The sequence below is a fragment of the Orbicella faveolata genome, unplaced genomic scaffold (assembly GCF_042242905.1).
Source record: "Orbicella faveolata isolate gen_17 unplaced genomic scaffold, um_ofav_v1 contig_25, whole genome shotgun sequence".
NCBI lineage: Eukaryota > Metazoa > Cnidaria > Anthozoa > Scleractinia > Merulinidae > Orbicella > Orbicella faveolata.
Window position 1 is genome coordinate 8,991,746 of NW_028301553.1, and position 12,459 is coordinate 9,004,204.

The 12,459-nt window shown below is 38.1% G+C and overlaps 3 protein-coding genes across 3 annotated transcripts in view; 2 read left to right on the forward strand and 1 right to left on the reverse strand.

Annotated features, from left to right (window-relative positions):
• Positions 1-2,507: 2,507 nt before the first annotated feature.
• Positions 2,508-3,134, reverse strand: LOC110050318 (neurocalcin homolog). The gene has a single exon (XM_020756237.2). The coding sequence runs from the start codon at positions 3,033-3,035 to the stop codon at positions 2,703-2,705; it is 333 nt and encodes a 110-aa protein (XP_020611896.2). The 5' UTR covers positions 3,036-3,134; the 3' UTR covers positions 2,508-2,702.
• An 834-nt stretch (positions 3,135-3,968) lies between these two features.
• Positions 3,969-8,064, forward strand: LOC110050242 (uncharacterized). Its single transcript, XM_020756146.2, has 2 exons — positions 3,969-4,394; positions 6,316-8,064. The coding sequence occupies exons 1-2, from the start codon at positions 4,012-4,014 to the stop codon at positions 6,980-6,982; spliced, it is 1,050 nt and encodes a 349-aa protein (XP_020611805.2). The 5' UTR covers positions 3,969-4,011; the 3' UTR covers positions 6,983-8,064.
• A 747-nt stretch (positions 8,065-8,811) lies between these two features.
• Positions 8,812-12,459, forward strand: part of LOC110050317 (fibronectin type-III domain-containing protein 3A-like) — a 28,650-nt gene continuing 25,002 nt past the window's right edge. Inside the window, exons 1-2 of the mRNA XM_089293241.1 lie at positions 8,812-9,643; positions 10,097-10,126. Coding sequence (XP_089149367.1) covers positions 9,127-9,643; positions 10,097-10,126 — 547 coding nt within the window. The 5' untranslated portion in view covers positions 8,812-9,126. The remainder of the gene's footprint in view (positions 9,644-10,096; positions 10,127-12,459) is intronic.

The following is a 12,459-nucleotide window of genomic DNA, read 5'->3' on the forward strand; positions in this document are numbered from 1 at the left end:
AGTTTTGTTTAGGCCATCGCGGACGGCCTTTAATTACCTTAGTTTCCTTTCAATTATCAGTCAATTCTCTTTTCTTGGATAGAACACTTGTTAGCCATATACTTCCTGTTTGGCGACGTTCCACCGTTGAACGCCCTTCGTTTGCCACATGATAAGGAACGCCACTTTTAATTCTAGCCAGTCGGAGTCACGTTGTCATAGGAGAAAGAAGTGATCGGAGTTTATTAGTAGTGAGTCCTTACACGTAACTATCGGAGTACCGTCGGAGCATTGGAGTTACCTTTTCTTTTTCAGCCTTTAACGCAGTACCGGACGTAAGTTCTACTCGTTTATATTCACCTTTTCGTTTTTCCTTTTACCACGCTTTTGTAGATCTTGTAAATTTGAGCTCTCTTTTAATTATGTATTGTAATCTACTCTGTAGTTTTCACCGCATATGTATAATATTTGGGCAAGTCGACCTTAATAAACGCTGATCAAGTAAAGCTTGTCCAGTTGTTCTACATCGTGCGGTTGACGCTCGACGATCTCAACGCGCACCACGTGCCAGCTACTTGGGTTCGTTACAAGTACCGGTAGTCGTTTTTCGAGGACGCCAGATTTTGTTTTTAATTTGGTGGGTTAGTGCGCAAGCGTGACAATACAAACCCCTGGACGTAGCAGCTCTCACTGGACTCTTTTTAACAGTTATGATAAGGTTGACCCAACAAGTTTGTCTGGTTACGATGTACAGCGAAAATGAAAACAACTTAAGAATTTGTTTTACCTTAGGAAATGTGATATCAAGCCTACTTTTATCAATGTTTAATTTTAACAGTCGGTAAGCGACTGTTTATTAGAACTACATGGAACTGTTGCCAGCCAGACAGCTAAAAATCATGCAGTCAGGAATAGTAACAACGGTAAACGGTGTTGATTCTGGATAATTTTTCTGACCCTTAAACTGCTAATTTTCATAAAGCTGTAGTTAGGGAAGAGTCAACAGCAAATATGAAGGACAAAAATGTTCGTCGCACTCACCATTGATCGACTTGGAAAGACTAAGTCAAAACTGGTGCCCATGGTGCCAATGACTAAAGAAATGCTTATCGCCGCACCGTAAAAATCTTTTTACGGCAGATACTACTACAACAGCAAATATGAAGGACAAAAATGTTCGTCGCACTCACCATTGATCGACTTGGAAAGACTAAGTCAAAACTGGTGCCCATGGTGCCAATGACTAAAGAAATGCTTATCGCCGCACCGTAAAAATCTTTTTACGGTAGATACTACTACAATGGTCCAAGCCTAAGAAGTAATTTATAGAAAACTAGTTAGTGACCTATACCATGGACTATTTTTAAAATGGAAGACGGTGGGAAGGAAAGGAAATTCGAAGTACTTTCTGAGCATTTCCACAGGAACATATTCTCTATTGGCTTTATCCTAGCTGTAACCCTTTAATTAACCTCGTTCCCAGGCTCTCTCTCCTTTGCCTTCCTTGTCACATGGGATTCAAAGTTGAGAGAGCCTGGGAAAGAGGTGGCCCTTTGAGTTTATTAGGGAACTTAAAGTGCCCATAATGCCAAAACTTTTTTTTCGCTCATCTAATTCTATATTTCACCTAATGAGCTTCTGCGAAAAAATTTTCGATTTGGATAAAACGCAATTTTTTTTACGAATCTTTACAAAGTTCAAAATTCTATTTTCTTGCGGTCGACTCCTGCCGCTGATCACAAGAATAACGTGCTCAAAATGGCCACGAGACTGATGCCTGTGATGTAGGTTCAGGAACCTACAATGAAGACTGATGTTGTTTTCTGGATCATTAACGTTGTTACAAAGAGCGGCAACGCACCTTTCCGGCATTTTCAACTAAATGTAGACAACTCTGAAGCAAATTTCCACTTGTTTTCAAGTCAGATAAGTCATGACCCAAATCACGTGTTCCTGAACCTACGTCACGACTCACTTCAAACCGAGGAAGACTTGTGCGAATGGTGGACCAAAATGGCGGCAAATTTGAACGTCTTTAAAATGTTTTCGCAGAAGTTCATTAGGTGAAATTTAGAATTAGATGAGCGAAAAAAAAAATTGACATTATGGGCACTTTATAAAGCAAACCGCGGCGACGATGGCAACAAGACGCCACCAAACAAAAGGTTTAATGAGCAAAACAATAGGTGTACACGTGAGTTATAAATCTTTGTACAATTTTTTGCCGTCCTCTGCAAATCAAAACGTGAAATAACCAAGATCTGCGTAGTCTGAGGAACACGAACGACGAAGGCGAATTTTTCGTATTTCCATTTGGAATTAAACTCTGTCATTGCACATTTAACCGAGCATGATTTTAGAGCCATTGGCGTACTAAACATACCTAGATAGTTGCGAGCGTCGCGGGTAAAATATAAATTCATTTTTACTAGGCGTCGTTCCCGGCGTCGCCGTCGTCGTTGCTTAAGTTCCCTATTCCGCAGCTCGGGGGGAGCAGGGAGTGGTGCAGGAGGGATTAGGGTGGGAGGGAGGAGAGGGCTTCCTTCGCATCAAATTGTCCATTTCAATAAAGAAATTGGGTGCCTAATACAATTAACCCGTATTTCAAGCTATTCATATAAAAATTCAATGTCACTTAACTAATTTAAAATGACCTGAACTACGTATCTTCCTTCAACCGGCCGCTCGTCTGTCCAACAGTAAGCCTTCACAGTCCTAACCCCTCATGTTTTCTTGGCCCCTTGCTCTAGAATAAGCGCAAGAGTTTTGTCGTTCATCGCTCCTTCGATGAATTCCGACAACGATAAAACACCGTCTCCATTAGAATCGAAGGTGCGGAAAACCTTCAGCGTGCGTTCTTTGGGTTTGAGTTCGTCCCAGTTCGGAATGCCTTCGGTTTCTTCCGGATTGTCACCCATTGTTTTGTACAACGCGTTCACTATTAGAAACATTCCTTGCTTCGTGATAAATCCGTCGCCATTGACGTCGTAAATGCTGAACGCCCAGCGTACCTTTTGCTCCGTTGTACCTCGTGTCGACACAGAGAGGGAGCACATGAATTCACGAGAGTCTGCGCACAGAAAAAAAAATTATCATTCATCGTCAGTGTCCTTAAGTAAACAACCTTCCCTTTTCGAAAATAAAAGCTTCAAATCTCCGGGGGTAGTCCCTATAATAGTTTGTTAAGGGAGGCTCCGCCCGAAAGGAGTACTTTTTCAGGCTTCGGGTATATAAAAGGGTGCGGACTTCACAAGTTGTTGTATATCAAAGGGTAAGGAAATCTGTCATTTAGTTATTTAAAGAGCCTTAAATTAAAATATCATGGCTATGTCATTTTATTAATTAAGCACCACATGAAAATGGTAAGAAGACTTCCTTTTTTGGCGATTTATTCATAACACGGGCCAGTTATGAAAGTATGTGAAAGGGCTACCTTTTCTCAATTAAAGGTATTCGAAAGGGGTACCTTTTCTGTTAAATGGTATATTAAAGGTAAGGGGTTGACCAGTATCACGTGACCATATCGCGGGCTCAAGCTTGGAGCTCATCGAGGTCATGTGTTTTTTAGAGTTGACCTCTGACCAAGTGCTGGTTTACTATTGGATCTCGGGCTCATGTCAGATTAGGTTGCAAACGAGACCGGGTTGTTCGGAGGCCGGTTACCGCTAACCCAGGATTAAAGTTAACAGAAGTATAAATAGTTCTTTGTATACAAATGTTTTTCACTGCTTTTGTTTTGTGTATTTTGAGATTATTTAAACTCAAAACAGAAGGCCAAACAATATACAGAAAACCTCACTGCAAAGTTACAAAATTCAAATCAAAGTTTTCGCTTAATCTGGGTTATCTTAATCGGGCTTTGAAAAACCTGGCCCAGGAGTTCCGCTTTTAGGCTTGGCTAAATCTAGATGTTATATTTCTAGTACCCAGGGTCCTCTCTCTAACTTTGATCTTCATCGTTTATGGAAACTGGGCACCAGGTTCTTAGTGTTGTCGCCTGGAACTCATTGACTTCTCGTTTGTCATTTGCAAATGCTCTCAGCGCAAAGAATGAATATTCTATCGTCAAGGAGTTTCTTTCAACCTGCAATTATGCATGTGTTTTCTGCCTTTCCAAAGTGCGTCTCTCTCAGATGGTACTCAACGATAACCAGACAAGAATTTGGCAGACATTTTGAGAAGCTTGTTGTTCAAAGTTTGCGAAAGTATTCGTTTGATGTAGCTGTTTGTGGTGGGCCAAAAGACAGGGGTATTGATTTTAGAGGTGTTTGGCTACTGAAAGCATCATCCGTGCCTGTGATAGGCCAGTGTAGACGGTACAAAAAACGCTTAGGCCCAAAGCATGTTCGTGAGTTGGTCGGAACGTTAACTCATGAAGCGAAGGGCACACTGGGTATCATTGTTACAGAATGCGGGTGAGCATTTTGCCGCTATTGAAAGTAAATTTGATCAGAGAACCGTATCTTCAAATCAACATCGAGAGAAAATCTATAAGAAAAAGTCACTCTGTAGACTAGATATGGGGATCACCACTGCGGAGCTGATTTATAAATACGCAGGTATACAAGTATTTCTACTCGATGGGAGATGGCATAGTAGTCCCTCATGCACAGGGTCACCCTCCAGTGCTGCAATTCACTGGTACTCATATACACACCTGGGTTAATTGCCAGAGACCGTAAGACTACAGTGCCCTGCCCAGGGCTTCAATGGAGACCACTTGAAGGCCAGTGCTTCTGCTATAAAACTTATAGAAGAATCATAATCAAGGATTAATTTTTTAGGAAGGAAACCAGCCTATCCATGCCAGCTCCTTCTACCTCCACACAGCTCTGCAATTTCTTGTTTTTGAGAGTCACATTTAAAGCTGGGGGATTTGTGTGACATGAATTAAGCAATTAGGGCTAAGGAATATTGCTACACTCACTGGACAGGATACTAACCAATTATTATAGATAACTGCAGTTACTTTGTGGAGAAGCACTATATGGGTAAAATGACTCAACCAGGCTCGTAGGGAAAGGGATGCAACGGGTGCACTTGCACCCCTTCCCCACAGGCTGCAGAGGACCACTTTATTGTTGACCAACAATTTAAAAAAAAGTGAATTGATAAAAAATATATGATTCACTGTGCAATAAAAAAATGTATCCTAATCTTTACGTCCTCCTAAAGATTTGCTGTATGATCCCAACGTTTTCATCTTTATTTCTGTTTTTGTTCTTTCAAATAGTGACATTATTCTCTAAAACTGTAAAATACATACGCAAAGTAGTCTCTGCACCAAAAAAAAAAAAAAATCCATTTTGACGTTCAAAAGTTTGAGTAGTATCCATGTTTTTTAAGTTTGCTTTTGGCTGCCTGTTTCCACATCATACTGTCTTCAAAATGCACAAAGTTCAGTCTCAGACTACCCAATTTCAAACTTTCTTGGGGGAGCATGCCCTGGGACAGTCCTAGAGGCTCGCGCCTCCGGCAATTGTTTGGTCCGTCTCTTATTTGTTAGATGGTTCACAGGCTGCCCAAGCTCTCAATGTTATCCTTTTTTTTTTCCTTTTTATGCGAACGTTCAGGTTAACGTGACATATGGCATGTACTATTACATAACGACCGAATTTGACCACGCGAAACATGACTCCCGCCTTGCAGTATGTGGAGGTGTTGTGTTTCAACGGTTTGAATTTATAAAGGTTTGTATGGGAATGCAACGGCTTTGCTTGAAAAGCCAATTATTCTTACATTTTGTGAGTAAAATCTACTTACCCTGTTACTGTGTTGTATTCTTTGTTGTTTGCCTGCTCCTCAGGCCAATCTAACGCGATTTCGGCGAGTTATCGTTCTGTGGGTTTCCGCTACTAAAAGAAAGTCTTTCTTTTAGTAGTTAGATCGGCCTGAGGAGCTGGCAAACAACAAAGAACACAACACAGCGACAGGGTAAGTCGATTTTATTCACAAAATATCAGAATAATTGGCTTTTCAAGCAAAGCCGTTGCATTCCCATACAAACCTTTATAAATTCAAACCGTTGAAACACAACACCTCCACATACTGCAAGGCGGGAGTCATGTTTCGCGTGGTCAAATTCGGTCGTTATGTAATAGTACATGCCATATGTCACGTTAACCTGAACGTTCGCATAAAAAGGAAAAAAAAAGGATAACATTGAGAGCTTGGGCCGCCTGTGGATGGTTGAATGTCTGCTTTTGTACCTCCTTATCACTTAGCTTTTCAGTGTTCCTGGTTACACAAGTGTCTGAAGATGTTCCTCTCTTCAGTTATCACTACCTGGACTGTCAAACAGTCAATCATTGAATAATCTTTCTTTAATTTTTTCAGATACAGCAAAGATGCTTATGGGTTGTTCATGGGATCTCTGTACCCTATTGTTCTAAGTAAACTACAAGGCTACAGCGACGACTTACTCCAGTGGTATTTTGATCAAGGAAACAATGCAATGTGTGCTAATGAACATCAAGACATAATAGAAAGTGAGTCAGCTCAGATTATAGATGAGGGGTATTCATCAAAGAACACTCAAGTTATGGATCGTCATAATAACTATAGTAATTACTTGGAGGGAATGAGTAACAAGGGAGTAATTAATACCCAGGGATTCAGTTATCTTCATCAGTCATCTGCAACAGTTCAGGGAGACGTGAAGGCTAGTTTTAGCCATGAGAACATCAGACCTTATACAGAGACTACAAAGTCAAACACTTCTGCGACCTCGGATCAGTGCATGCAAAATCGCTTGAGAACTAAACTGGTGCATAATGGGCCACTATCAAATGTCTTCGCAGATGTTAATGACAATTTTGAACAGTTGACAAGCTCGGACATTTCTGACATAGTATCTGGAATGTTAACCATGTTTGAGCTGAATCCAGCTGCACAAAAACTGTTGCCTAATTTGGTTGTTGGCATGAAATACAGAAGGCGAAATTCAAAAGTTCCTGAACTTTTTATAAATGAGGATGATTCGTTTGTCAGCTTGCCCAAGTAAATATATTATTTTGTAAATTACATTATGTACATTAAACCAATTGTTACAAGTTTATTTTGATATGTGATGATAGGCTATAAGCGTCTGGTATTGGTAATAGACTATTAGTCTTCAGACAGTTTGGTTGACTCAATACTAATTTTAGTATGTCAGTTACCTGTTGACGTGTATAATTAGTGTATCAAAACAGAAGTACTTATAGAGGTCTGTTGTTGTTAGCTTCTGTTTAACAGTTGAAAAGAAGAGAAGGAAGTTTGCATTCTGAGTTGAAGTACCATAAAATATATGATTATTACCATTAACTGCTTTAAAAGCTTTACATATACCAAAAAAGGCAGTAGTAGTTTTATCGGGTGTAGGGTAAAGGGCTTTGTGAATCTTTTGATGGCAATCAAAAGAGTAAATCATTTGCTAACAGTCCAAAGATGAATCCAAAAATATCCTGGTTCAGACATTTGTACATAGCTACACTGTATTCAACATATAAAAAGGCCTTGACTGTGCACTGTTCTGTTGTAAAGCAAGCAGGAAGCAGTAGAGCATGAAAGAAGTGTAGGGAGAAACATGAGACATACATAGTCAAGTGTTTCTCCCTACTTCTTGAGTGCTCTACCGCTTCCTAAGTGCTTTAATTACGACAGAACAGAGCACAGTTGAGGTTTCTTTATTTCTTTTATGATAAAAAGAATCCATTAATTTCCCCACACATCCAGCATACATTTTCAACTGTTCTTGGATAAAGCACACTGTTTCATACAATCAGAATGCAGGTTATAGGGAAACTTTATTATTGATGACAAAGTATATAAAAACACGGAAGGAAGTGATATCAGTGCAGAGGAATTGTACTTCAAATTAAAGCTATTTTTAATGGAATGTAATTTTGTGTTGTCTTTGCTTCATTGCTATGCTATGTAGTCATACACTGTATTTACTGTATAAGACATTTTCCTTATAAAATCAATCCAAAGTAATGAAATAAATATCTGGGGCATAATGAAGGGGAAATGTGCTGTTTTTCTTACTTCATTCATAAACATTGGAAGATGAATGTCTAACATCTTACAGTTGTTAAAAATAAATTTGAAAAAAAAAAAAAGAGAGGAACTAGTGTATAACACAGAAAATGGGAGATATAAGAGTAACTATTACATCCAATGTTGTTGATCTTCTTACATGTAAACCAATTTTAATACCCTCCAAAATACCAGAAAAAGTTCTGTATTCTAAATTATATCAAAACTGGCAGTCATGAAAAAGAAATGAGCCTTATAACTTGTCAATGATTCAAATGGCATCTCTTATTTAGCCAGCCAGATGGTCATGTCAGCCAGCCCATGGAAGCTACATGTATAAATACAAGTTCAGCCAGTTGATGGAAGCTACCTTTAACAGTACTCATTGTTAATGAAATACTCTATTTCAACAGTGTGGTTGATTATTTAGTTTGATAAACTTGATACAAAATTTTTAATGTTTGATATCTTGTCGAGGGGAACTTCCCACACACAAGACATGTAAATTAAAGACATGTAAATGAAACTAAGTCATACTCAAAATCATTGTCAATAATCTTTTTTTGTAATAAATGTATAAGCTTGAGGAAAATTCTTTGGAAACAGTAAATTGGGTGGAAATTTTTATGAAGTGACTTGGGTTGGAAATATTCGAATTGGAATTTCCCAAAACGGAAAAAATTAAAGCAAGTAACCTTCAAGAAAGTAATAAAATATTGGTGATAACTGTTCTGTTTCCTGTCTTATCCTTTCCCACGCCACCCCCGCGGAATTCTTTGTTTGTTGAAGATATTCCTTGTGGCCAGCGGCAGTTAAAAGCGACGAAAACAAAAAAAGACTACGTGGAAGTTAATGGTGAGAAGCAGCTGTTACTGAGAAATTTACGTTAAAACACCACTTTTCCTCTTCCTTAGGATTACAAGAATAGTGACAATAGTTAAATTGACGTTCGAGGCCGGAGTCTTGTTGTTATGAGGGATTTTATATTGCTCAACCGCGCCGAGACAGCGTCCATTTGAAAGGTGCTTTTCAGATTTTTCACGCGCCGCAGTGGACTACAGAAGAAATAGTTTCATTTCGCGATTGCCTTTGAGGACAAGGCTTTAAACGGGTATATTCTATGTTGTAATGTCGGCAGACTTGAAGAAAATGCCCTCAAAAGAAGAAGTGGGGGGAAGCAAGATCGAGCTTCGGACTTCATCTGGTACGGTAATTTGTCTGAATTTCTCTGAAAAAGACCAAGTACTTCCGAAGATTGTTCGACTGGTCGACCCAGAAACAGATCACGCGGTTGTGTTTCGGTCGGAAGATGGAGTCTATCACGAACTAGATTCGGACTGTGCGTCGAATCTGCAAGAATTGCAACAAATAAACCATTGTCACCATTGCAACTGCGGTGATGGAAACGAACAATCTGCAAACGCGAATGCCGACGTCCGGAAGAACGACGAGAGGCTCGAAAAACAGCGGGAAAAACTGCAGAAGAAACTGCGGGAAAGAAAGGCGAGCAACCAAGATGACGAAAACTGTAATGGCCATTGCCATCAAGTTATTCAACTGCCGATCCAAGGACTAAAACAGTATGTACGAGTTAATTCAGCTGGCTGTATGAATGGAGAGAGCAAAATGAACTCTTCTAAAGATGGTAATTACAGCATGAATCTTAATCCTTATGTTTTCGCTTTAATTGTTCGATAAAGTATACAAAATTCTTTGTTAGCAGCTAATTTGACAGGTTAAACTTATTTTAACGCTTAAAAACTTTTGATCTTAGATTTGGTTTGGTCTGTTTCTTTGAGGAGTTTTTTTTTTCTTGAGATTATGTTATTGAAGTCCGGGTGCCATGATGCTATATGATCCTGTCATATCGTGAAATAACTCCGTGAAATACATCTCATTGTTTGAATATGGGAAATTTCTTTTGCTTATAAGCTTTTTTTGTCTGCCTCCCGTTTGCTATTTCTGTCGTGGTCTAGCAGACTGAAACGACAAAAACAGTCAAACAAGAAACGATTAAAAATGAAAATCGCGCTATAAGTTGGTGTGGAAGTTGACACTGGTAAACTGACAGATTATTCCCCTTTTCTTTGTGATACAGATTCTACATCGGACTCAAAGCCAGCTAAAGGTATTTATAGTAAATGTGCTTCTGTTTATAATCTTTGATGTTTCTTTTGATCTTTGTTAACAAATAGCTTTATAAGTTATAAATGACTATCGTAGTGAATTACGCTTGTACTTCTGCCAGTACATGTATTTACCTGTGTCACGGATGACGTGCCATGGAGAAAGGTTTGAAAATAGATTCTTTTTGTTTTGCATTATGTATAATTAAAAATATCTTGGGGGAGTTTCAGGGAAATCTAAAAGAGGAACAAGTCATAAGGTTGTTCCGTCCTACATTTTTATTTGTAGTTTCGTAATATCACAAACTTCCTAGATGAATGTACAATTTTTATGTCTTTTTTCAGACATAAATTGACCAGTAGATAGAAGTCTGAAAAAATTTAACCTGGCTCCTGTGTTTTCTAAGATATGCAAAAACAAAAGCAGAGAATCTGCAGTACATTTATATTATAGTACACAATTATTTGTCTCAGTTTAGACTTTTTAAATCAGATTTATAAATACTAAAATTAAAATATGAAGCTGCTCTCAGGCTTACTGCTTACTGTAGTTCAAACTGGGGTGCTAACTATTTTGTTTATTGTGTAAAATAACCAAGATTTCTTTTCTTATTGCTCACGGATCAAAGTAAGAGAAGGAGTATAGATATATGAAACATGAGATATGTGGACCTGTGCAGTCTTGATGATAAATTGAAACTGACCCAGTGAAAGAGAATTTGTTTGAAAATATTTTCATATGCTGATTCCAAGGGGTTACTATATATATGGTCCTGGACAAGCAGATGCAAAGAATCGTGTGGGGCTGGCTTGTTATCGGTGAATTTGAGAGTTTAAAGGTTTTGAAATTGGCCCATTGAAATAAAAAAGATACCTGCAGGTATCAATAAGGATGGAAAATTTAGTTATTGTGTCAAGATTGGAGCAAGGGTGTCAAAAATGGTCTTGAGCAATTTACTAAAAAGCTGCATTTATTGCTCATGCGCAGTATGGCGCATGAGTTAAGGATAATAAATAAATGCTATAACTTATGTTTCGGCGTTATCTTGTCGCCATTATCAAATGCAGATTAAAGTCGTTCAGTTCAGTTATAGTTATATACTAGCTTAGGTGTTAAGAAGGAATCCACCAAAAGTTCAAGTAACAAGTGGGCTAAAACTTTTTACCGAGATTATTGGAAACTTCTGTGTGACTCTTTAAATATCTTCTCAAAAGAAATCATTTCTAACAACACCAAATATAGAAAATAAATTTTGAAGTAATATATGAAACACTTAAAAGTACTGGTGAAATGAAACTGATGATGAAATTTTACCTGTGTTTTACCTGACAATTCCTCTGAACTTTGAAATTTACTTGCTTGAGTTCCCATGAGAAAGTGTTTTTGTGTTATTTCAGACAACTGTTTATATCTTTAGCTTTTAGAAAATGCAAAAAGGAGTGTAATATACTTAAAGTTATTCTGGTACAAGGTAAATAAGGCAAAGTTGATATTTGTTACAACGGCCCAGCACTGGAATATATTCGTAACAACCAACATAAACAAGTCTAACACTTGAACAAAAAATGCCTAAAGAGATTTTGTTCAGAATTGCTATGAAAGAAAGATATTTCATCCAATTCGCAATTCTGATCGTTTGTTAATTCTCTATCTATAATTTTTTGACTTGGCTTGCCTTGTTATTTGCCTGACGATATCCTTGTAATAAAGATGGCATATTACGTTACAGCATTTATCTTCTCTCCTGCATCTTAATTATCTATATCTTAGATCTATAATGCGCTTCTTTCAAATCAGCATTTCTCCCGTATTATTTCTAGTTGTCAGATGGCAAACGTTTTCAAATTGCTTGTCTGACTATGTACGCATTGCGTATCTACTTTATATGACTTGTATTCTCTTGCGCATGAGTATAGGCTACTCGGCGCCTCTTGTTGATCTTTGCATTGTTGTGTGGCAACTGTTGTTGTACAAGTACATACATATACAGATCTGTAAAATTCTTTTTTTTTAAGGAAATATCTTGTTCAAATTTTATGCATTCCTCTCTTATTTGGCACAAATTCTTGCTTGTCAGAGTTAGCCGAACTGAAGTTGTATTTCCTCAATCAAAATGCTTTATGTAGCCAAAACTCTAGGTGATGAAAATAACTGCATAATAATGTAACACTGTGCTCAAATAAAATACTGGAATGAAGTAAATGCAAGGTCCACAATGCTAAATGTGAAATTAACATGGGTGAGGGTTTAATGGAGAAAATATCAAACAATAAAAAAAGTTATGTCAGCTAGGCATCCTTGTTAATACTGCTAGTCAGTTTGTTCATGTGTCAT